We start from the raw sequence: 27,903 nt of genomic DNA, 5'->3' as shown, positions 1-27,903 counted from the left end.
CGACCTGAATATCTGGTGCAAATCCGATTAAATCGGCGCATAACTTTAGCCTGAATCATCTGATGACGTAATGATCTGCTGATTATTTCTTTTTTTTACAGTGACGTATTACTTACACATTTATGTTTTTTTCGATATCTAATTCATCAATCACGTGGCTTATAATTCCCTTGCAGCCAGTGCAGCACGTGTGTGCCTCTCATTGATGGTGCGTGGTGCACTTTATTTGTTTGTCCCTTGACTCTAGGATACACTATAATAAATAAATTTCGTGACACAAATGAGACTCGACTCTCATGTTCTAGATGGTCGTACAAGTCTTTTTTTTAAGACTGAATTTAAAAATTCCGTATGTTTTTATTTGAAAATAATATTGAAAACTGTAGTAACGAGGACTTCAAGTTAACTATTTTTAGATGAGAGATCCTGAAGAAGCACGGAGAATATTCTTATTGTTAGTCACGCGACAATTATTGTAGTTCGCGAAGAAATATTTACTCGCTTTCAATATTATTAACCCTTTGTCTGTTCATGACGGAAATATCCATCAAAATAAAAGTGACCAAGAGTGCTCATGACGAAAATATCCGCACATTCAAAAAAAGTACTTTTACTGCAGCAATTAAAATGGTATGGTATTATTTCATGTTTTTGATGTCGAATCTGGATTTCAATTTAAAGGCAAAATTTCAAAATTTAAAATGGCGGACCAAAAATTCACAAAATTGTGATTTGCATAAAATTAAATATTTAAAGATTTTTAAAGATTCAGATTATAAACTCACAATTAAAAGTTCCAAATTTAAAATAAATCCAACAAAGCAATCAAAAATGCAAAAAAAAGAGCGTTTAACTTTTCGGATGTTTAGTCCGTCATATTAGACTCGTTTAAATTGAAAAAATTTTGAAATCGAAATTAATGGCTTGAAAAACCCCTAAATACAAATTTTCACACAAACGATTTTTTTTAGATTTTTTTTTGCCATATTTAATCTGCCATTTTGGATTTTCAAAGAACTTCGCCCATTTTTAGAGAGGTTTCTGGGCCCTTTGAGTTCACAGATGAGACCAAATATACCAAATTGTAGAGCATCATGAGAGGATTGAAAATTTATAGGTGCCAATGTCAATATTAGGACGTCATCAATGTTGATATAAAGTGTATTCATTTTGTTATCTATGTTTACACGATGCTTTCACACTTGCAATAAACTGTGATGATTTTTTATTTTATAATTGAACTGACTCCCAGAAAATTCATGTTTTTGTATTCATCTTTTCCTAAAGATTTCCTTTAAAGATCTCTTCGAGAAAGTGCCTTGGACATAAAAATGGTGTAGGCTGTTGTTTTCATATCATGTTGGTTATTTGGTAACTAAGATATGCTAAATACCTTTCAGAAGGTATATAGATACCTTCTAAGCACAGTAATCAATTTGTTATTTTGAAAAGCTCTGATGATGAGCCATCAAACGTATAAATGACATCATTAGGAAATCAGAATTACTTCCGGCGGGAGTTTTGAAGATCTAAAACTATTTGTTTTTAATACTATCATTATTATCTACAAAATTATATGTTTGATGACTAAGCCACGGGGGGAGAGGGGCCAAAATGGAAGTTCTTTTTATCTCAGATTCAAATTCAGCCTTTCAAAAAAATCTACAGAAAGTAACCTTTTTATAAATTTAGCAACTTCTTACATTGAAAGCATTCTTGGTCCAAAAGCATTTTTTTCGCGAAACAGTCAAGGAGTTAAAAATGACGATTCCGAACGAACTCGTGGAGGTGCATCCTAAGGTCAAGGACCGAATAAGCCATACGTACTCGTCGTCGTCGCCTTCGTCGTCATCGACGTTGTCGTCGACGTCGTCGTCAACGTCGTCGTCAACTTTATCGTCGACCTTGTCATCGACCTTGTCGTCGACCTTGCCGTCGATCTTGTTAGTCTGTTGGACGGTTTGTTGGTCGTCCGTCGACTCGCATATACCCAGCGACGAGCATATGCCGCCCATCGCTCGTCGAAACGGCAATTTATTATATGCGTCGATTCGAACGAGAGGTGACGACGGATAGCTCGTGCGAAATCCTTTACGAACGCATGCGGATGTCAAGCATGGATGGTGTCGCATTAAACCATCACCGAGCTACGAGGACGATGTCGCGCGAAAATCCGGAGATGTCGCGCATAAACTGTCGCGAAACCCAGAGCCTGGCAAGTTCGTTAGAGAATTATAAGAAACGAAAGCTCTCAAGAAGAGTCGCTGACGCATTCAAGTCCGCGACTTCCGGCTATTAGATTTTTATTAAGATTCCCATAAACGTATAACATTAAAATTAATTTTTATTTTACTAATGTGTATTATTAATATAACTTATAAATTCAGAAGGAGGCTATATGGAGCCACGCGTAGGGTGTAGGTACGCAAATACTAAAAACAAACTTGTTGGAATAACAAATTTATTAAATCTAAACGTTTCGGTCCTTTCTTTGGACCTTCTTCAGTAAATTTAATACAATAAATTATAATGGGGAATCTACATACTGCCGCACGCAGCGCAAAAGCCGTAAGCCCCCCGATCGATACCTCACTAAATAGACAAAGTGAAATAATATGTTATGAGGTACTCAAAAGTAGACTCTAATGAAAAGTATAGTGAGGAATTTCCGAAAGGGAGCTCACTCTTACTCACACACTCATCCATCGCACATTCACACGACCGTACGCGGACGCGTCCGACGCACGAGTGATTTATTGTATTAATTAGAATTTATTGTATTCAATTTACTGAAGAAGGTCCAAAGAAAGGACCGAAACGTTTAGATTTAATAAATTTGTTATTCCAACAAGTTTGTTTTTAGTATTTGCGTACCTACACCCTACGCGTGGCTCCATATAGCCTCCTTCTGAATTTGTAATTTATCAATGCAGGGAGCCTACATTGTTGACTTATTATTAATATAACATTAATATATTTTTTCTCTCATTAAAGATCATTGGTAAGTCACGCTAATATATTCCATCTACATATGATATTGCGATTAGATTCTTATTAAAATATCGTTATACATAAAATTATCGCTAAAAATAAAATTAATAAATTTAATATATTATTAATAATAATTTTAAATATTTTATATTTTTTATATATCAATATTGATTATGTATTTGTTTTACATTAAAATTAAAAATTAAAATACTTTAATACAATTACAATACTTTAATACAATTAAAATATGAACATGTTTAAAATTGTAGTGTTTTGATAATAAAATATTTTTTTTTTTTTTAATAATATGAATATATTTTCTCTCATTAAAAAAAATCATTAATAAATCACGTTAATATAATATATTCTGTGATATCGATGAGATTCTTATTAAAATATCCAGAAAATTATCACAAAAAATAAATTTACAATTTAAGTTTTAATAATAATTTTTTTTAATACATTAATAATAATTTTAAATATTTTATATTTTTTATCTATTAAATTTATATATTAATTATGTATTCATTAAATTAAAATACTCCAATACAATTAAAATATTAATATGTTTAAAATTGTGATGTATGCGTGTGTGTGTTTTGATAATAAAATATTAATAATATATATTTTCTCTTTCATTAAAAATTATTAGTAAATCACGCTATTTTACGATCTCGCACGATTAGATTCTTATTAAAATATCCATAAAATTATCATGAAAAATAAGATTAATAAATTTAATAGTTTTAATATATTATTAATACAAATTTTAAATATCTTATATTTTTTACACATATTAAGGCTCCTGGCTCCTTTCCGACCATGTCGAAATCATGACATCAGAGGCGAGAAAACACACGCTAAAATTTCTTAGATGCCATTTCGAAATAAAAAAATATTTCGATGAAACAGCACTTCAGATGGCTTTAGCACACTCTTAAAAAACCCCGAAAACTATCCTTTTCCCTTTATAATCAATCAACAGCTGTAAAATGTAATATTATGAAGCCCAATCCGTCTGGTCTTTGCACATGCGCAGTCATTCCGCATGTCAAAGTCTGATATCTCGATCATTTTACAGATGTTGATTGATTATAAAGGGAAAAGGATAGTTTTCGGGGGTTTTTAAGAGTGTGCTAAAGCCATCTGAAGTGCTGTTTAATCGAAATATCTTTTCATTAAAAAATGGCATCTAAGAATTTTCAGCGTATGCTTTCTCGCCTCTGACGTCACAATCCAATATGGCCGCGGTGAGCACCTAGGAGCCTTAATATGTATTCGTTTTATATTAAAACACTCTAATACGGTTACAGTATTAATATATTTAAAATTATGGTATTTTGATAATAAAACTGGAAAGAGAAAGAGAAATAATAATGAAATAAGAGCAGAAGGGGGAGGGGGAGAGTGAAGAACGATCAGAAAGAGAGAAAGAGGCGAACTTTTTTCGCTCTGAAAGATTTTTCTCATAGATACGTACTCATCGCCCGACGTGGTATCCTTCGAAGTACATCCGCCCATATCGCTGCGATGACGAGGAGACGACTACGACGAGAACAAAGACGACTCCCCAAGAACGAACAAGAGATAAAGGAAGAGAATAAGAGAGAGAGCAGAAGATTGAGTCTCACTCTAAATGCTTAAAAACCGTTCCTGAAGACGCAACGCAAAAAAGAGAAAAAATCAGTCTTTCATCAGTATCTCGGCTTCCAGCACACGCGACGATGAAGAGCGGCACCGGCGTTAGTTAAGTGCGCGTTTCCGGTGCTCGAAACGGACAACGCGCACGAGATAGAGATAGAGAGAGAAGGATAAACGCGGGTGTGGACGGAGAAAGATGTCCTCGTGGACGATGATCCTCTTTTTCTTCGTTCGTTTCTCCCTCTCTATTTATGCGATCACGATCACTTTTGTGCATACACTTCTTCCTGGTCGAGAAGAGCGAATAATCCTAATGAATCCTGATGAATCCTGATGATTATCCTCGGGATCCGGGGACACTCGTAACTCACGGGTAGGTCGAGGGTCAAAGGGTTGCGGCCGGGAGACCTTTCTCTTGTATTTTCGACCCTCTTTCTTTCGCCCTCTCTTGTGTACTTGGCTGCTGTCTGCCTAGTCCTGGGTCGTAGTTTTCCTTCCGGCTGCTGCTGTTGCTCTTATTACCTTTCCGGTTCCCACGTGTCTCCGGCTCCTCTTCTTCTCCGAGCGAAATGATCAACTAATGCGAGACGAGATGATGGTGCTTGCGTTAATTATCCGCGTTAACTTTTTTTATTTATCGCGTTATAGGCACCGGCTGACCGATTTCCCGATTTGCAATTTTCCACGATTTTCTAGAGAGAACGGAATGATTCTTAACTCTTTCAAGTGTACATATTTTAGATTTCGTAAAAAAAGTGAGATTTTATTTAAAAATTTAGAAGACTTATCGGAGAAAATAAAAAAAACCTTCTTTGCACACACAATGGCAAGATTAAAAAAATATATTTCACCTTGTTGTTTTTTTATCGATCTTTCATGCGAGACGTCAAAAATTTTTACGAGAATTTAGATGAGAATTAGACAAGGAAAATTTGGGTACTTGATGTTTTAATGTGTCATTCCATTAATTTTTAATTTTATTATTTCTGCAAACTTAGATGATGCGAATTAAATGCTACGATCACTGAATATAAGTGAGATAATTAGCTAATGATATATATAAGAGAAAATAAGTAGGTGTTATAAAATTATTTTGAAAAGATTTAAAAATAATATATATGCGTTATATTAAGAAATTAATATTATGTAAGAAATCTTTCCAGGCTATAATTCTTAATCGGAGGAGAAAACATATATATATATATAATCTTCAATAAATCGAGGCTTATGCCACTATAATTTAAACACATATAACTGCACACTTCGAATGAGACGAGAAAGATATTTTTAACGGACAATGAGAGCCGGCTGTCACGTCAATTCTCACGCGCTCCTTGTCTAATAATTCCAACAGATTTTTTAACGTCTCGTTCTAACTTTCGAAGAGGATAATGCAATATGTTGAATCTATCACACAAATCTGCACAATTTACAGGAAAAAGTTAACGAAATAATTAAGCCAGGAAAAAGTTAACGAAATTATTAAGCCTATCACATTCCACACTAATCTCATCTCTATAGATCGTTCAACGAGAGAACGTGCGTCAGATCGAACGAAAATTCGTCCGTTTTCGCCTATGGTCTCTCTTCACTGCTTATTTAACTTGTCAATGCCTGCAATGAACGGCACCAGACCCCCGAAGTATTGGACCGCCGGTCTTTCCCTGTTTGTCTGTCCATGCACAAACAGATACACGATCTCTCGTTGAACAAAGTACATTTAAAAAAAAATAAAAAAAAATAAAAAAAAAATAAAAAAAAAAAAACGACACGTACGTCGAAATCTCATCGTCTTGGACAGATAAATAGATAAGGAAAGTCACGAGGAAAATCTCAGCCGGTAGGGAGCCATGGAGAGGGAGGGAGAGGATGAGAAAGGTCGAAGCCTTGTCTCGCGTTCGGAGAGGAGGGAGAGAGGGATGCAAACGCGACGATTTCGGGTTTTGTCGGAAGCGGAAACGAAACGAAACAAAACGGAAGCACCATCACCTCCTCTTCTTTGTCGCCAATTCCTCGACGAAGGGATCAACGTCGTTCCCGGCACAACCGCTGTCGCGTTCTTTCTTTCTCTCTCTTTCTCTTCCTTTCTCTTCTCGTGTGTATTCGATTTTCGCCGGGCGCGCCCTTCGATCGAAAAAGAAAAAAGGGCCCTTTTTGTCGCGGACGCGTGTACAAAATATATGTATATGTATATATATATATACACACACACGTGTGCGCGCGTATATGTATATGTACGTTCACGGTTAGTGATAGATAATTAAAAGTGTGCGTGTCTGCGGCGCGACTAACTTGTGACGAATTTGTGACGTGCGGATATATATGTGTGTATATATATATATATATATATATCGAACTTTCCTTTGGAACGGTGTCGAGAAAAATTTTTGGTTAGGTGGTGTGGTGTGATGTGAACACTACAGTCTCTACGCTATCACTAAGCAGGAGGTATTCTGCGTGCCGTGATCTGTCTCTATCTCTTTCTCGCTCTCTCTCTCTCCCTCGCCGCTCGTTATCTGCGTCTCTCGCGCGCCCGACATATATCTTGCTCGCTCGCTCCTTCGTTTCCCGAGAGCTCCCTACCCTGTTCAGGGTGGGGCACACGCCGTCCGTCCGTCCGTCCGTCCGTCCAGAAGGATACCCGGTCGATAGCACGCACCTACACCCACCACCACCGCTGCACCGGTACCCTGAGCGAGGAAAACCCCCCTCGACGTTCACGCACGCGTGTGCGTGCGTGCATGCGCGTGCGGCGGTGCGTTTTCGCGATTTTCGGACCTCGAATTTCCTCCGCCGTCTTCCTCCCTCCCTCTCCCCTCGCTCAAATGCGTATTGCGATATTAACCGAATAAAATGCGAACAATGTAATGATGGAAAAAATATATATGATCTTCCTCTTATGATTTTATTTCTGATGTGAATAAAATCCAAGCAACTTGTTAAATTCACGTCCTGCTTGGATTTCTTTCTCGAACTGAAAAAACCTCAAGGTCAAATCTGAATTTTTTATGGAAAGGACTTAAATAGACGAACATTTTCACATCTCGAACGTTTTTGTAGGATTTTCCAATAGTAGTAACAATTTTTTTGAAATTGGCCTTTTTCGAATTTTGACCCTAAATAACTTTCTGAACGAGTCAACGTATCAACCTCCTGTTTACGCCAAAAATTTTCTTTTCTATGCCATTTTACACGATATAGTACAACATGGGAAGTTCCATTTGAAATTTTTGAATTGGGTTCCCCCTAAGGCACCCCCTTGAGGGGACAATTTCCGCAATCTCCTTAAAAGAGCAACCCCTCGAAATGATCAAACATGTATTTCGCAGTTTTTCATAATTTTGAGCAGTTTCCGAAATATAGAAGATAGGGACAGACTTTATGGACACCTTGTATATAAGTAATATTGTATTAATGATAGCACATTTATAAAACTAGAAATCAGTAGCATATTAAAAACTTATGATAGCAATAAAAAATTTACCAATAAAATAAAAAAAACTGAATAAAATGCGAACAATATAATGACGGAAGAAAAATATGCTATATATATAAATAATATTGTACTAATGGTATATATGTATATTAATATCGCGAAAGTATAGAATTTTCGAGAGCTATGTTAATTCCTTTAGGGACCTTGTGATTTTCGTCGAGCATACCTCACGCACGTGATTAGTCAATCTGTCACGAAATCATGACCGATTAACCACGAACGAGTGCATCGGATATGTACGACATCTTTGTTTCTCGAAAAATACAATGTCTGACAGACATCGCAGAGCAATGTGTATGAAAAGATGGTTTAACTTTTTATCGCTTTTTTTTAACTCGGCGGTAGTCAGAAACATTACATCATCATAACTAAAAGCGAAAAGAGGAAGCAAAAAAAAAAAAAAGAAAAAAATAATTGACAGATTGCCTCGTATGTAAAATAACTTGATAATAATGATGTTCCAAGATATCTCATTGTCAGCAATCGACAATGTTGGAATAATCGAGGTAATTGATGGATAATATCAAATAAAGAACGAAGAGATTATATAAAAACTCTCGAAATCGCATTTTCATGAAATAGAATTTCGAATCTGCCTCGCTATTTATTTAAGAAAGTCTTGGATCGAAATAGTTAAAGCAGCAAAATGTCAGCGGCCGATATTTTGGCAATTTAAACGTGGTTTACTCGGGCGCGACAAAGTCGCGAGAGGATATTAACGCGGCTGCTGCAACGCATACGTATTTGTAAAATCGATAGCATCGCCAGTATGGATATGGCCACCCACGGTGTAACTTGAGAAGCCTCGATAGCGTAACAATTTCAACATTAAATTTAAATTCTATAATTTTTTTTTGCAGTAATAATAATAATAATAATCCTAAGTTAAGCTATACGCACAATATAGTGAAAATATTAGGAATAGGAATAAATATTAAGAGTAGAAATTAGAAATAAAGATTAAATGTAACGCACAATAAACATAATAAAATATAAAATATAAATATAAAAATTATGTTATGCAAATTCATTGGATTTAGACATTGCTAACCGATAAGGAAATCTCTAATCCTAGAGCAACTTTTTTATTATTATGTTCAATTTTTCAATTCATGGAAATTTTACTTGTATTAAAAAAGAAAAAATATAAACTTTGGAGAAATATACGCTGGTGGATTATTCATTCTATCAATTTACAAATAAGAGATAGAGTTTAGATTGTTCAACTTTTGTGAAAGAGCTTAAAAATGCAGATCTTTTTTTTTTCGTTATACTAGAATATCAAAAATATACAGGGTGGGCCATTTTAATCAACCCACGCGAATATCTTTTGAACAATGCATTTTAGAGAAAAATGTTTCATACAAAAGTTTTTTGACTTCGAGGGGGACATAAGATGGTGTCATTGGTTTGACCTTGGATACTCGTTTGAAGGTCACATGAAGGTCATCTTCAATTTCTTAAATGGAAACCCCTAATTTTCAATGTAATTCTTGTAGTTTATCTCGAGAGCTTTCCAAAACACTATAATAAAATGTTCTTCCGTTAAGTATTTTTCAAATTATGAGGCTTGAAGTTAACGGAAAGTAGGTTTCCATTTAAGAAATTAAAGATGGCCGTGTGACCTTCAAACAACTATCCAAGGTCAAACCAATGACACCATCTTATGTCCCCCTCAAAGTCAAAAAACTTTTGTATAAAATATTTTTCTCTAAAATGCATTATTCAAAAGATATTCGTGTGGATTGATTAAAATGGCGCACCCTGTATAATAATCTTTTAGAAAAAATTTTTTCATTTCTAGTTAAAAACAGTTTAAGACTATTTTTAACTACAAAGCAGCGTTTGTTAATAACATTCTAAGATATTAAATTTTTTTTTGTATCGTTTCTTCACTGTTATATTAAATTTGTATTCTATATATTATTCACATTAACATAATATCTAGATTTCATATACTCATGGTTAATCACCATGACGGCATGAGTTTTATTTAATATTTAATATTCCGTAATTTTTTTTTCTTTATTCTTAATTTTTAATGTATTCGTCCATTTCTTTGTTTTAAAATAAACTAATTTATAATTCCTATTTCTAACATTTAATAATATATTTATTCCTATTCCTAATATTTTCTCTATTGTGTGCAGCGTCTTTAATATAATACACAATTATATCGATATTATTGACACTTTGTGAGTTTTTGTATTTCACAAATTCTGAAATCGTATACCATACGTGCATTTTCAAAAAATCGAGAGATTATATTATGTGGTCTTATAAATTATATCATAATATGTACAAAGCAATCTCTCTCGCTCTCTCTGCAAATGTTTGCATAATTCTAATTCAGATCTCTCTTTATATTATATATGTATATATGGATATACACGGAATTGCTGTGTGTGCGTGTGGTGGGTTGTAAAATGGCCGATTATACCGACCGGATGAACGACGATGGAGGTGTGACGGATCGTAAGATGTCATTTCGTCCAATCAGCTGTGCATACGCCAGCATACATCGAGCCTTTTATGTGCTCGCTCGAATACGGAACGACGCTTTTACCGGATACATTTTCGCGTTATCGCCGCACATTTGCAGTATTATATTATATATGTAACTTCGCAGCATCATCAAAAAAATTCTGTAAACGTAATCTTTTAATCATCAGTAATTGAAGTTCAAAAGTTGACACACGAGATCTGTCCGGAAAGTAACCGATCTATGCCAATATCTTTGTATCTAGGTATGCTATTGTAAAAAATGAGTATTCCTCATTTAGAAACTTTGTGAGTGTTCCTGACAAGTGACACGGCTCTGCAGCCCGTCAATTGACAACGGTACACATATGTGTACGGTGACAAAAACCGTAAGCGTCGCATTCTGCTTTTCATTATCGACAAATCTTTCTTTTTAAGGCTCCTGCATACTCACTGCAGCCATCTTGAATTGATGACGTCAGAAGCGAGAAAATATACCATGAAAATTCTTGCAACTTACGCTAAAATAAAAATGTTTTTCAATAAAATAGGGTTTGTAACCGATAGAGCCGACTTGTAAAATATACCGAAAACTCTCCTTTTGTTTGGGTAAGCAATAAATAACATTGTATATGTCGAATTGAATTGAGCCTAATCAAGGACGAAAACCAGCTGTTTGACAGGTATCGAAATGAAATAAATATTTGCTTTTACATATTAAATTATAACAAAATGAGAGTCTTCGGTATATTTTAACACTACAACAATTACTTTAAAAATAGAAACACTGCACTAAAATAATAAATGACGCTGTAAGTCGCAAGAATAATTTATGTCATTTTCACGCTTAATAGTTTATAGTTTTGCCAAATGTGGCGCTGTCGTACAAATTTTACGGACTTGGCAATCGAGTATGCAGGAGCCTTAAGAGATTTTTTAATTTCAGAAACAGCCAGAAGTCACACTTCCAAACACTTTGTCAAGTTTTTGACAAAATTTTTTACAAATTTATTGCTCGATGCGTTCATTGAAGAGAAATTAGAAATGCGATGCTCATGGTTTTGGTCACCGTACACGTCTGTATATACCGTTTCCGGCTGACGGGCTGCAAAGCCGTGTCACTTGCCAGGAATACTCAAAGGTTCCTTCTAAATAAAAAATACTCATTTTTTATAATGGCACACCTAGATACAAAGATATTGGCATAGATCGGTTACTTTCCGGAGACTTCGTATACATTTTGGACAGTCAACGGTCATACCACGTTGTAAAGCACCAGTTATACACTTTGCACTTTTTCTTGTCTAACGCAAATGTAAAATAAAATAAAGAACAAAAAATGAAAAAACGAATACAGTTGCATTTAAGAACCTCTTCAATTTTATCTTTCGTAAATAACTATGTATGAAAAAAAATTTCGTAGTCATATAAGAATGATATGATATCCGTTTAAAACATTTAGCGCTTGATCGCATCGCGCTAAAAAAACGAGCTAATACTTGCTCTATCCGTTTGCACAAACGTGTTATTCGTGAGAATTATAATCGTTATTGTAGCCGGAGGGAGAGGCAGCGATTCAAAAGACTCGTTATATCACCTCGCGTCCACCACTTCACTGCCTGCCTCTTCAAACTTCAGAGTGCTCGTTCAAAAGATTCGTAGGGAAGTATGAAAGGGCGACTAAAGTGTCGCCGCTGCGAAGAAAGCTAACTGTGATGCTTACTTAACGCGACATGTAATCCTCTTCTGTCAAATACATATGACGTTGTAAGATTTTGATGAGAATTAGATGGAATCATCGTAACTTTGTAGTATGAATAAATTAATGCATCTAATTTATTATATTAACATGCATATAGGGTATTATGTCAATTGATTTATCTCATTATTCTCTCTCTCTCTCTACGCAAAAAATTATTAAGATAAGATCATCGAACAATGAGCATGTTGCGAAATATTTCACATTTTTTGTTGAAATGTGTCAGAATAAAGCATAAAATATCTCATTCTTCGACTATTCTACTCTTAACAATTTTTTACATCAAATATTATGAAGAATCGATTTATGTAAGAAAATTATAGCAGTTTCGTTTAAAAAGTAACGAAATAACTTCAAAATCTCAAAAATGCCTTCACCTGGAATAAAACTACGCTTACAACAAGATGCCCTCCTCGAAATCCTAGGACTTATGAAACATTTTTCGATAGAAGACTTGGTTTTCAAGAAATCTTAATGAGAAAGTGAAAATGGAACATCCTGTATAATTAATTTAATATTACGTTATAATAAAAAAAATCCGTTTATAGGTAAATATTTTTCATACATAAATTTCACTATTATTAGTTATATATATATATATATATATATATATATATATATATATATATATACACAAATTCGAGGAACAAGACAGGACATATTTTTTTCTTTTATCTTCATTTTTTTTAGAGAGAGAAATGATATAACTTGTCTAGAACTTCGAAGAATGATTGCAATCTCGAATGTTGAGATCGTGTTTCATGAAGACATACACACGTTCGGGCGCGATAAAATTATCGCGACACCAGGTATTTGATAGCACTTGCGATAACATAGGTGCATCTTTGATGAACTAAAAGATAAAATGAGAAGATGAATCTTTGTCAAGTGAACGACAAACCCTGCCGATTTTATTTTTTTTAATCGTACCTTTATCGTAATTACGCGATTTTACGTAATGATTTATTTCATCTCGCAAAAAGTGGAAAGTCAATATTTGAGCCGCATACGACGACGCTGCAATTAAACATTGTATCGTTGCAGTATTTTATTTTTATCTATATCATTATCTTTCATAATCGGACAATTTTCGTTCCGATAAGAGCTAGATAAGACTTTGGAATTTTCCAAGCTTTTTGTCTCTCTCTCATCCTTAAATTATATTGTAAATATCTCTACTTAAGGCTCCTGGGTGCTCACCGCGGCCATATTGGATTGTGACGTCAGAAGCGAGAAAGCACACGCTGAAAATTCTTAGATGCCATTTTTTAATGAAAAGATATTTCGATTAAACAGCACTTCAGATGGCTTTAGCACACTCTTAAAAACCCTCGAAAACTATCCTTTTCCCTTTATAATCAATCAACATCTGTAAAATGATCGAGATATCAGACTTTGACATGCGGAATGACTGCGCATGTGCAAAGACCAGACGGACTGGGCTTCATAATATTACATTTTACAGCTGTTGATTGATTATAAAGGAAAAAGGATAGTTTTCGGGGTTTTTTAAGAGTGTGCTAAAGCCATCTGAAGTGCTGTTTCATCGAAATATTTTTTTATTTCGAAATGGCATCTAAGAAATTTTAGCGTGTGTTTTCTCGCCTCTGACGTCACGATTTCGACATGGTCGGAAAGGAGCCAGGAGCCTTAATTTTAAATTGTAATTGTATATTCTACATATTGTAATATATTAAATTGTTATATATATAAAATGTTCTTAATTTTTAAATATAATATCAATGGAATATAATCAAAATAAATCTTTCAAATAAATAATTTATACATATATACACTTGTCATAAAGAATAAATAATTAGAATTCAAATAAAACTTATTTATGTAATCTAAACTTTTGTACTCGAGGAACTTCTTCATCGCTTTTAGCGCGTTGTAGTATTACATGTTATTAAATTTCAAACAAGTAATAAAAGCAACGTAATAAGCGATAATCAAAGGTTATACTAATCAAAGATTACTCCCTGATTACAACGATAAGTAGATTGATGAAATTTATCACGGCAATGTTGCATAAAATTCGAAACTGGCGAGCAAATTGCTACAATTGGCTGCTGCTACATATTTATGTGAGATGCAAATCTCGCAAGGCTGTCTGATGTTTGCAACGTGATGTTTGCCCGGAATATTAAGAGGATATAACCGTCACACAATGACGATTCGTAATATCAATCGTGCATGCTCTTACCGTGATATTTTAAGGTCGTAAAAAGCTTAACGATTAAATATTAGACACATAAATTGCATTTAACATTTATTTTTCATGCATGCTCAACAAAAAAATATTTTCTAATACACACATTCAAGAATTGTCCCAAATTTATTTCCTATAAATTTGTTATTATTTGTGTGGCAATCGCGTGTCTAATGATTTAAAATTTCCTCGCGAAATTAGGGCCTGCACACAATAGAGAAATATTAAGAATAGAAATAAATATTAAATATTAGAAATAAATATTAAGAAGAGATTAAAGTAATACACAATAAAAAATAAATATAAGAATTATATCATGTAGCCATAACATGATCAAAAATATTTCATTTTAGTTTATAAATTCAAACAATATTTAGACATTGATAACAAAGTTATAGTATAAAGAAATCTTTAAACCCAGAGAAACATTTTTATTATCATGTTTAGTTTTTCAATTAATGGGTATTTTACTTAATTAAAGAAAAAAAAACATTTGGAGAAACATATGCTGGTAGATTCATCTTATTAATTTACAAAGAAATAGTCTGGATGATTTTTCAACTGTTGTGAAAGAACTTAAAAATAATGCATCTCCTTTTTCGCTATATCAGAATGACATCAGAAAATAATTCTTTAGAAAAAATGTTTACATTTCTAATTGTTACATTAATATTTGTATTCTCTATATTTTATTCACATTCTATATGAGTTATATTTATAATATTTAATCTATAATCTGTTCTTTTTATTCCTCATTCAAATTCTCAATGCATTGTGCATTAGTCCATTTTGTTTTCTTGTTTTGAAATAAAATATATATAATTCTTAATATTTATTTCTATTCTTAAATATTTTTTTCTATTGTGCACAGGGTCTTTATTATTTAATATTCTCTAATTTTTTCTGTCTGTATGAGAAATATTATATATTTTTCATCTTTAAAATTTCTCAGGGAAAAGAGGACTATTCCCCTTCTCTCTATCGTTGACACTGTTACATAACACGTTATGTTCGTGAGCAACGTGCGACGATGACGATGTAGAGTAGAGTCACCGGATGCGAACGTTTCAGGCCAGTTCCGCTCAATTCCGTGAAGGAATGGTAGCTCGAATTATTGCGGATTCCGTACGTGCGAGCGTACGTTCGTTCATGTTTCCGCGATAATCACGAACAACCTCCGTGTATGTACAACACCGTAAAATTATGTCGGCCGAGAGTTAACGCGCCATTTGCGACACACTCCGACTCTGCTTTGCATAATCCTCCTCTTCGGAGCTTGGCGTTCATTTGAGAGTATAATACTCAGACAAGTAAAAATAGAGAACAAAGAATAAAAGTGGGAAGAATAAGAGAGAAGAGAATATAATTTTTCGCAACATGTTCATCCATTCATCGATATGACTCTCGAGAACGATTTCCGATTTATTAGAATTGGTTTTCGGGTTTGAACCCGCGTAGACTTTTTGTTTGATTCCAACGTTTCGTAAACATTTCAGCTCACTTCATCAGGGAGGAACACAGCCTGATACTTCCTAGAGAGAGATTTCCGATTTACTTAAGGCTCCTGCATACTCACTGCAGCCATCTTGAATTGATGACGTCAGAAGCGAGAAAATATACCATGAAAATTCTTGCGACTTACGCTAAAATAAAAATGTTTTTCAATAAAATAGGGTTTGTAACCGATAGAGCCGACTTGTAAAATATACCGAAAACTCTCCTTTTGTTTAGGTAAGCAAATAAATAACATTGTATATGTCGAATTGAATTGAGCCTAATCAAGGACGAAAACCAGCTGTTTGACAGGCATCGAAATGAAATAAATATTTGCTTTTACATATTAAATTATAACAAAATGAGAGTCTTCGGTATATTTTAACACTATAACAATTACTTTAAAAATAGAAACACTGCACTAAAATGATAAATGACGCTGTAAGTAGCAAGAATAATTTATGTCATTTTCACGCTTAACAGTTTATAGTTTTGCCAAATGTGGCGCTGTCGTACAAATTTTACGGACTTGGCAATCGAGTATGCAGGAGCCTTAAAATGCTAATTAACCATGTAACCTCACAACTTGTAAATGGATTCATAAATTTTTTAATCATTCGATGCACTTTCACATATTAAGAAATTATGCAAAATATATTGCATGAAGATAAAAAGTTAATAATTCAAAACTATTAATAAAATTAATTTATTTTATTTTTAATTCAATATAAAATAAAATAATTTAATTTAAATAAAAACGAAAAGTTAATATTTTTTTATATCAAATATAATGTATCTTTTTTACGGGTTAAAATTTATTTTTAAAAAATCCGGGAGAAAAAATGAAGAAGCTATCGTTCTCTCTTGCATGGCTTGCTTTTATCTTTAGAGTCCCACCTACGCGAGATTACGCTTGTAAGTCATTGCGCAATGGCACTTTACGAACCGAAGGAATTCTTCTCTCTGTTCCAACATGTGAAAATAGAGGAAAAATCGGTATTTCGAGAGAAGAGGAAATGCACTCTGTAACGATTATGCGCGCGCGAGCGAAAAATTAATTGCGCAATCAATACGAGAAAAGCCTTAAGGGCCTTTGGGTGATTGCGACGTCGCTCTCTAATCACGGTTAACTTGATTTTCCTACCCCTTCGTCTCTATAGAGTGTCCGTATGACCCTCGCGGATGCAAAGCTCTTTCCGTTTTTATCGAATTCACAATCGAATAATCACTCGCGAACATTCTTTGTTGAATACCTTTATTTTAAATATGAGAAATATTTGTATTTTAATTTTACAGAAAATAAATCAATAATTAAAAAAAATATATTAAAAAATCTTAAATCAATAAAAAGAAAATCCTAAGCTGAAAAATATTTAATTAAAAATTATTGATAATTTTTAAATAAATTTTCAATTTTAGAAAAATGTTTCTCTTTTTTCTGTCACAAATTGCAAGCTCGGAGTTGCGAATCTGCTTTTCGGGAAAGGAGAGGCAACCTCTCTCCCGGGAAACTTGGATCTCCTGCGAGAAATGCATCTATTGATCCATCAAGCATCCCGTGCAAGCAGCTGCTTTCTTGCAGCATTGCGCTATCTGTCGACGATTTGTTACAGTTATGAGGGAAGCCCAATAGGACTCGTTCGGTAAATGCTCTATATCCCATAATCGATAATTTGGCACAATTAAAAAATGTGTCTTTCTTGTGTTAAAAAAGATCCCCGTTAAAATTTTTCTGTTAAATATTTAACACATTCATATGTTAATTTAACATATTGCTGTTATCTTAATTGAACTCAAATGTTAAATTATTAAAACTGAAAAAAAAAGTAAAAATAACACAATGCGCATCTATTTTTAATTTTGCATAATAAATATCTCAATAAATATGTTCCGTATTATTAGTGACAAGATTTATCTGTTAAAATTTACAGAAAAAAATGTTGATTTTATTCTAGAATATAAGTAGGATGATAAAATATAAAAATACATTTTTTTAAATTAATTTTTTAAAACTGTTAATTTTACAGAAAATTTATTTCAAATTACTTGAAGTTTACATTTTTTTCGTGTTAAAATATTAACACAGTAATCATGTCACCATTTAATCACATCCATATTATGTTAAGTTAACACAAAAATTTCTGTGGACCGTTTGAGACATATGATATACGTTAAATTTAACACTTTTTCAACTATTTTTTGTCCAAACAAACGTTTACAATTTTTATGTAAAATGATTGGAAAAATAAATCACAAAAAAAATGATTTTTTGTTGATAAAATCTTATGCGAAAAGAAAAACGAATGCAACAAAAATTACAACATTACTTTTTACTTTTATTCGAAAAAATAAGATATAAAAACAGATTTATAAATTATTATATATACAAAATAAGCAATATCACTATATATAAATTCAAGCTAGTGTGTTTACCATTAAAAAATATAATATTTAAAACACCATTGAAACAATATTAAAAATTCAGTTTTACTTAATTTTTTTAGAAATAAATTCTCTTTAAACTTTATTTATAATCTCCTTTTATATTTTATAAATTCTGTTTTCTGCTTTGACAGCTTGTTGAATATATTTGCACGATTTAACATTTGTAATGACGATCTCTGAAGAAAAATGTTGGCAGACACAATGTAATTATTATGCAATATGGAAACCTGGCACACTCTAAATCCCCGGCATATACAAAGTTATATATTGAGGTCGTAAACAACACAGCTTGTGTTGGCCACGGACAAACTAATTTATTTCTGGACAGACGCATCTCTCTCTCGTTTAAAAATCGTGTTGGTGCTACACTTGAATAAAATCGATTCTATCTTTATAGAATCTCTTGATATATTGTAATATACTTTTGCCAAGCAATTATGTGTAAAAGAAATTATGTATATTAATAAAATTTCAGAATTTATTTCATAAAATAATTATTTTCGTAACGTAAGATTTTGTCGATGAAAATTTGTCTAAATTAATAATAAAATCTAATTTTAATCAATTGAAATTTTCGTCGTATTTGTTTCAAGCTTAAAACTCAATTATCACATCACGAAGAATCAACACTAGATATTATTGAATAGATTTCAGACTTTACTGTGACTGTGATGGTAAGATCAAGGTTACAACTTGTGTGCAAAGCTAAAAACGAAATAAATTGTTATAAATTATTCGGAGACTTTATAGTCCGGTAATTTCACACCGGATGTCAATTTTCGCCAATGTTTCAATGACACTTCTCATTCATGTGACTAGATGATATTTTTATCATTAATATATCAAAGTGTGCAAAAAAACAGTAGATAGTTGATTAATAAATTTCATTAATCAATCTTCTAATTAATTACTATTGAATATTATACCATTTACATAAAACAGAATGTAATTAATTATATCAATAAAATGAAGAATGTCTAATCTAATAATATATTATAATTATTTATAAATTCCAATAATTTTTGAATCTATATAGTTTTAGCCTCTATTTTAGTTTTAATAATCGTATAAATACAATTAAATAATTTGATATTACAGAAATATGTTTTCTGTCATATTAAAATTATTTTTCAAAACTCCTTCGCTTTTACACGCAGGTTTTTTTCTCTCTTTTTTTTTTGTTACATTATAAACATCACAATCTTAAATTATTATTTCTACAAATAAAAAAGTATTTTTATTAAAAAAATAATTTATTATATCAACAATTAAGCTCTTTTTGCAATTACAAGAATGAACACTTCTGAATTTTACAGGTGAGCTTTAATTGCCGATCTGACCTGCTGATATACCGTGTGTGCAGCTAATAATAACGCGATGCTCATCGCGCTTAATTTTACGAACTGAAATAATCACAGTAACTACGTTGACAGGTGTTCGTCCTTATCGCTTACGTCAACTACAAGATAAAAAAAATATTCGTCGAATTATGTCGCGAGAGATAAACCTAATAAACTTATGTGTAACGTAATTACATTTGCATCTACCTACGTAAATTATAAATATAAACGTAGTTACAACACTTGCTAAGTATTCCGTGCAGATTCTAATTCAATAAGCAATAATATCTACATATTTAAAATATTTAACTTAATTATATTAAATTATTTTATAAATTATTTTATAAATATATTTAATTTAATTATATTAAGGCTCCTGGGTGCTCACCGCGGCCATATTGGAATCGTGACGTCAGAGGCGAGAAAACACACGCTATTTTTTTTTAGATGCCATTTCTAAATAAAAACATATTTGCATAAAATAACACTTAAGATCTCTTTAATACACTTTTAAAAAACGCCGAAAACTATTCTTTTCCCTTGACAGTCAATCAACAACCCTAAAATGATCGAGATATCAGACTTTGACATGCGGAATGACTGCGCATGTGCAAAGACCAGAAGGACTGGGCCTCATAATATTACATTTTACAGCTGTTGATTGATTATAAAGGGAAAAGGATAGTTTTCGGCGTTTTTTAGAAGTGTATTAAAGAGATCTTAAGTGTTATTTTATGCAAATATGTTTTTATTTAGAAATGGCATCTAAAAAAAAATAGCGTGTATTTTCTCGCCTCTGACGCCACGATTCCGACATGGTCGGCAAGGTACCAGGAGCCTTATTATATTAAATTATACCTATATATCTGTGCTTAATAAATAATTATATATATTTTAGCAATCATTTTTTTAGTAATTAATTAATAATAAATATTTTAAAAATAAATTTTCGGAAAAATATATTGTGATATAACAAACACGAAAGATTCTTGCAATTATTCGATGTGTTAAATCCTTAAAAAAAAAGAGAGAATTATTTATATCTAATTTATTCCGGAATTATAGGTAATCGTATTGATCGAAGTCAAAAAACGAAACCTTCAGAGCATGTGTGCATGATATCACGCATCGATAATATCCATAATCTGTAACACGGCGAGCATTAATTGATTAAAGGTCACGAACGGTATATGAACGAAATACTCCTACAAACTAATTGGTCTCTAATTAAATTGAAGGGCAAATTTAAAAATGAAGAAAGCATTGCATCAAATTCACCTAAAGCGTGATTTTTTTTACGCTTCTCGCCAAGCAAACACCCTGTATGCACGTCAGCATGTCAGCTATGAGCGTCATTAATGTGCGAGTAGGAGGCAAACCACATCTGGCCTTAAAGAATCGAGAGACACGTCACTCGATAATCCTGTGCCTGCCTGCTTAAACACATGACACGTGCAGCGGATACAGAACGTTGCAAATGTATTAGGAAAAAAAAAAGATGTAATACTCGCGTTACTAATAATATCGTTAAAGACGGATATTAATCAAACAAATAGAACAAAAATATTAATAAATAATGAGATAAAAATAATAAATTTATGCTGATCATCAGTGTTCGAATGTACAATATTTTGAATATTAAATGCAATTTATCATTCAAATGATGATTGTCAGATACAAATGATAAAAATTGAGATTGTTTTGTTATTCTTCTGTATACTTGATATTTTCAAATATATTGTTTCAGCAACAAAACGCGTCGTATTATTAAATAGATGCTCACAATAGAGCTTCGTATATACCATGCTGTACATGTCGTCTAGAATTACTTGAAAGAACGCGACCGATCGATGAAGTAAAATCGATCCATCGCGAATGGTTGCCCGAACGTTCACAAGCTATGTATTTTTTTCTCGCCTTTCAATTATGCAAATATATACGACATTTGCAAGACATTTTTTATTAAGAAAAATTATAATTTAAATTATATATAAGTTTGTAATTAAACCTTTATCATTAACATTAAGTTAAATTTACTATAGCTTTCAATTATTATTATGCAAATATATGCAACATTTGCAAGAAATTTTTAATTTTGTTTGTAAAATTTAAAAAAATTATAATTTAAATTATACATATATATAAGATTGTATAAATTAAATCTTTATCTTTAATATTAAATTAAATTTACTATATAGCTTTTCATATCTTCTTAAGGGTGCTCATCGCGGCCATATTGGAATCGTGACGTCAGAGGCGAGAAATAACACGTTAAGATTTCTTAGATGCCATTTCTAAATAAAAACATATTTGCATAAAATAACACTTAAGATCTCTTTAATATACTTCTAAAAAACGCTGAAAACTGTTCTTTTCCCTTAACAGTCAATCAACAACCCTAAAATGATCGAGATATCAGACTTTGACATGCGGAATGACTGCGCATGTGCAAAGACCAGAAGGACTGGGCCTCATATGATGTGCCGTATAATTTACGTCCATTCTTTACGTAATTTTTTACGCGTAATAAATTAATTTTTTACCTTATTTATTTTTTACAATTTTTACATAAAAACGTAAAGAATGTAAATAACGTAAAAAATAGCGTAAATTACTAACAAAATTATATAAACTGGACAAACTTTATATTACTTTATTTTAAAAGTAATAGTACAAAAGGTTAAATGCACACAAACCACGAATATAAATTTTTCCAAAGAACATAAATTTTTATATTCTTAGTGTTTATATTCTGTGATAAATTTTTAAAATTTATATATAAAATAAAAATAAAAACTTTGAAACAAAATGAAAACTATGGACTCTAATAAAACAAAAACAAATCATATATTACATATCAATCATATTTCATAATGTCATAATCTCATAATATAACGTCATAACTCATAAGACAAGAGTACAAGAGTATAACCTAACCTAACCTAACCTAACCTTTCTTTACTAATTTTCTACATATTTTACATGTTTACATTCTTTACGTAAAAATTTACGTTTTTTACGTAAAAAATAAAAAAATTATTTTTTTACGTGTAAACGCACATCACTGCTCATAATATTACATTTTACAGCTGTTGATTGATTATAAAGGGAAAAGGATAGTTTTCGGCGTTTTTTAAAAGTGTATTAAAGAGATCTTAAGTATTATTTTGTGCAAATATGTTTTTATTTAGAAATAGCATCTAAAAAATTTTAGAGTGTTTTCTCGCTTCTGACGTCACGATTCCGACATGGTCGACAAGGTACCAGGAGCCTTAATGGATATTATGGAAAAAACATTTTGCGTAAAACAGTTTGAAATTTGCCGGTGTATGCGACACATCTCTGGACTTATATAATCCTTCCCTCCTCCTTTTCCTCCTCTACCCACCCGGTCGTTTGTGCGCGGATCTATACATGAGCGGCTGATCTGTCAATGTACTTCGAGCGGAAATTCGCCTAACAATTTGCATGTTCGATCAGCGTGCCGAATGATCTCGATCAATATCAAACAACGAAAGATACGATATCGATCATCGTCCGGAAGTGGGAGGCGCTGATTGGAAATATATTTTCGAGAGAAGCGGAGCGAATAATAAGAGCCTGAATTAACGAATCTACATGATTCTTCTAGAAGAAATTCCAACGTTGAAAAAAAAAACTTTATAAATGTTATTTCTCTCAAAAAATAATATACATATATATTTAAGTTATACATATATATATATATTTTTTTTTAATTAAAGAAAAATAAATTTGAGGATTTTTTGACATTTTAATAATTTATAATTTAATTTTATGGTACATTTTAACGTATCAATAATATATATTTTGAGTAATGACTGCAATATATCGTAAAAAAAAATCAAATGCCGAGATTTCGCAAACATGACGCAACATAACGTTCTGCATAGTTCATTAAAAGACTACAAACTACCATCGTATAAATGTTTGCGCGTAACGTTACGCGGTCAGGACGCTAATTCATAATATTAGCAGTGATGGATCATCGGCGAGCCAGTCGAGTTAACTCGACCAGCCTGTCGCGTCGCAAGCCGTTTTGCTTTCAACTAAAATTGCAGACGTATAAAACAAACATCCTGCAGTCTTAAATAAAAATCTAGCGCCAAATAACACAAGAATAATTAATATGTTTAGGAATTAAAATAAATAATTATATATATATATTCCATAATATATATAATATAATATATATAATATTATATAGGGTGTCTCAAAAAACCTGCAACAGTTAAATATTTGGAAAACAAAGGCTTTTTGAAAAAAATGTTTCAAATAAAAGTTATAGGGCTTTATGTGATGCATTAAATAATAATGTTAGTGTAATTATAAATAGCATTGTTAAAAACATGTAAAATTTACTTTGACATTTTTTAATGGATACCTATTATTGATTGCACAGTCTTGTAGTTTATCTTGAGAGCTTTTCAAAACACTATAATAAAGTATTTTTTCATTCAGTTTTCGAATTATAATGCTTGAAGTTTACATCAGTATTTTGTGATACAAAATACAAAATATCTTGTAAAATATTTTAGTTTTCGATAATCTTGTCTTAATACTTTTATGCATAAAATAATTAAACAAATCAATTAGTGTAAAGAAAACGCATAGTTATTTTTAAGAAAATGTATTACAATTTGCAACACATTTTTTCTTAAAAATATAATTATGCGTTTTCTTTACACCAATTGATTAGTCTCATTATTCTGTGCATAAAAGTATTAAGGTAAGATTACCAAAAACTCAATGTTTTTTTTTTACAAGATATTTTATATTTTATGTCAAAATACTGTATCTTTCAAACCTCATAACTCAAAAAATACTTAACGGAAAAAATTGTATTATAATATTTTGAAAAACTCTAATTGTAAAATAAGCTACATGAATATATAATAAAAAATAGGAGTTTCCATTAAAAAATTTCAAAGTAAATTTTACGTGGCCTTAACAATGCTATTTATAGTCACACTAATATTACTACTTAATGCGCCACTTAAAGCCCTACAACTTTTATTTGAAACATTTTCCTCGAAAAGCCTTTGTTTTTGAGATATTTAATTGTTGCAGAATTTTTTAGACACCCTGTATATAATATGTATAAGAATTAAAAATAAAAGTATTTGCGCGAAAAATAGGTATTTCGATGTAAAGTGCATTTAATAAAAATATTGAAAGAATTAATAAACTTCGTGAAAGTTATTTCGCGTCACACATCAAAAGCTTCGCGCAGTCTTGGGCCATTGTTATGATTCCAAGCGTGACGATGACGACTGTTACTTATTATCATTGCCGGTAATCGTGTCGCGCGTCCGAATCGCATTCCCGACATTTCTCGGAATCCTGCTTGCGACGCTCCAGGAGATTCAGTCAGAGAGCGCGTGATGACATAAGAGCCGCTATATCGTCATCGATCGTCGTCGGGGAAACAAACGCATCACGAATCGCGATCACTCGTCTCCGGGGGGCGTTTCCTGATTCGCTGAATTGCATCTTACGCAACTCACAGTATTTTGAGGTAACCTTATCAGTCAGAGACTGACGTAGAATATAGAGTTTCAGCCTGAGGATCTCGATATATGTATATGTGTGTGTACGAGGTGGCCCGGAATTATCATTGCTGTATATTTATTGAATTTCTTGACCCAGTGTCAAACAAATATTTTTCTTCGCGGATATAAATATATGTGATTGCAACTAAAATAAGAAACGAAGAAATCTTGCTTCGAGAAAATGTATAAGATATTGAAAGTCTTATTCTGTGTTTAACTGTAAACGGATTCTACATTTATTTTGATAAAATATTTAAGGAAAATATTTTTTAATAAAATCTTAATCTACAATATAATTCTTGGAAAATGAAAAACAATTAGAGAAGAATGAAACTTTCCTTCAAGAAAGAGAGAGATTAATGAATAATTATAGACAATTGACGATGATTCTGGGACACCCTATATAACATACTCTCAAGATGAGCGTTCGAATAAATTGAGCTTCATTATATCGTCGTCCGTGGTTTCCTCTCCGTGAAATATGAATATTTCTCTCGATTAGCAGAGAGAACAAATATACAGAGTAAAAATTTATCTTATACGATTCTTACTGATAAACGAGTTTTTTTGATCAATTCGCAAAATGAAAAATCGATTTAAACGACAAATTTTCAAGTATTTCAGGGAGTCGTCGTTTTATCGATTGTCATCCTTATTCTATTACGTAACCGCCTTTAGTCCCGAAATTCATCTCGGTTCGCCGTCACCAAGCAACAACTACAAGCGGATCGATTTCGACGCGATAGAAACTTCATGATGGCGATCTTTGGAAGCGAGGTGTAACCAATTTTTCTTTTTTCAAGGTCACGCGAACATTACGAAAAATTTCGCCACCGATCTTGTCGCGTTTCGCGACAAATCAACAAATGAAAAAAAAATGTTCAATCATCGACAATGATTTTAGATCGGTTTCAGACGATTCCTTCAATGTAACCTCGTCATCCTAACCCAAAAGACTGCACGCCGCGATTCAGCGAGCCGGAAAGAAGAGCACCTGCCTAACGGAATCCCGACGCTAAAAAACACGCCGGGTGAAACGTGAAACCGGTATCTACGTGAAACAACGTATCCTTTCTCGTCCGCCTGCGAGCATCAGGTCATGATCCATCATCAGTTGAACCGATATCCGAACTCTAATGTAACGAGAAATTTCGATGAATTGAAAAATGATGGTCAAATCACGACTACAAATCTCCTACAATAGCTAGAGAAGAATTTAACAGCCGACAAACTTGCTCGCGAGAGATTTACGGATCATCCGCGCGAGTTTCGAGGCATTTCGGATCGTGCGACGCATGTAATATATTATAACGTCGTAATCCGACGATCTCGGGTAACGCGAGATAAAATTGAAGAGATATATGTCCTCACTCACCTTGACGACGCACGTACGACGACGACGACGAGAGATCGAAGGGCGATCGGGAGGCGCACTTTTGGACCTGCGGACGATACACACGTTCACGTTGCGCGAGTCGGCGACGAAGTGGCGCGACGTAACGCGACGCGGAATCTGCTCGCCGCCGTTGGGAGCCTCTCCCCCCGGCTCGGCCAATCCCAGCTCTCCTCGTGAACCCCACCACTTCCGCGTTCGTCGTTCCGCCGTTCCTCCACGTCTACGGGACGGAAAAAGGGCAGGAATAAGTTCTTCGGTTGCCATCTGGTCCTCGATTCTCGACTTCAGGATTTTTAATTAAGATTATTTAATATTTTTATATTTGTATCGATTTTTAAGTTTTATATAAATTTTTAATATTTTGTATTAATTTCTGGTCTTTAACTTTTTTTATTAATTTTTAATTTAACGTTTTTTGTGTTTTGTATTCTTTTTTTCAACTTCCGGATATATGCATGTGATATGTATTATATGATATGAATATTGATTATTCATGTTTTCAACAAATTTTTTACAGTGGAATATTATATTGCAATGTAGTAGATATAGTTTATCTTTTAATTTAATTTTAAAAATTTTTTCTTTTTAGTTAAAATATTTTTATAAATTTTATTTTTGGTTGGCGCAATTTTTTTTATATTATTATTTTTGTAGAATATATAACAGTTTTTTCCCCAATGACGTGTGTATTTGGCGTTCTTTTATACGATATCGCTTAAAAATTTTCGTTGATATTCACGTCTATTTTTCATCAAAATTTGCATTTTTCAAAATATCAATTATGAATTGAGATCAATTGAGTTTCTTAAAGCTGTAATGTCAGATTATAGCAAAAGTTTGCTTAATTCGCATGCGAATAATTGAATGGGTGAGTATGGAAGAAAGATAAGATTCCAGATACTCTAATTTTCTCTTTCAGAAAAACGAGAAAAGTTTACTGATGAAACTATAAGTTTAATTGAAAAAATACTAATAGCTTAATTGTAGGCTTAGTCAATAAGTATTCAATCAATAATTCAAAATATCAAAATAAAATCACTTATTAGTTTGTTATATATTATTATTATACACTATTAAT

At 32.4% G+C, this 27,903-nt stretch overlaps 2 protein-coding genes across 4 annotated transcripts in view; both read right to left on the bottom strand.

Annotated features, from left to right (window-relative positions):
* The window catches only part of Argk1 (Arginine kinase 1), a 30,725-nt gene extending 3,765 nt beyond the window's left edge, over positions 1–26,960 (bottom strand). The window contains exons 1-2 of one of the 3 annotated variants that reach the window (XM_083039726.1): positions 6,622–7,052; positions 4,472–5,209 (exon numbers count right to left, since the gene is read on the bottom strand). In XM_083039726.1, coding sequence (XP_082895852.1) covers positions 4,472–4,512 — 41 coding nt within the window. In that variant the 5' untranslated portion in view covers positions 4,513–5,209; positions 6,622–7,052. Of the gene's footprint in view, positions 1–4,471; positions 5,389–6,621; positions 7,053–26,804 lie in introns of those variants that run through there. The other 2 variants (XM_083039743.1, XM_083039734.1) reach the window with 2 other exon arrangements.
* On the bottom strand, positions 118–3,362 carry LOC145937017 (uncharacterized). The gene has a single exon (XM_083039754.1). It carries the CDS (start codon positions 2,130–2,132, stop codon positions 1,689–1,691), a length of 444 nt encoding a protein of 147 aa, XP_082895880.1. The 5' UTR covers positions 2,133–3,362; the 3' UTR covers positions 118–1,688.
* Positions 26,961–27,903: the final 943 nt, after the last annotated feature.

Source organism: Prenolepis imparis, unplaced genomic scaffold, assembly GCF_030444845.1.
Source record: "Prenolepis imparis isolate NDT839.2.m4 unplaced genomic scaffold, iyPreImpa1.0 SCAF_1, whole genome shotgun sequence".
Classification (NCBI taxonomy): domain Eukaryota; kingdom Metazoa; phylum Arthropoda; class Insecta; order Hymenoptera; family Formicidae; genus Prenolepis; species Prenolepis imparis.
Note: the sequence above shows the minus strand (reverse complement) of the source record. Positions and strands in the feature narration are given on the sequence as shown.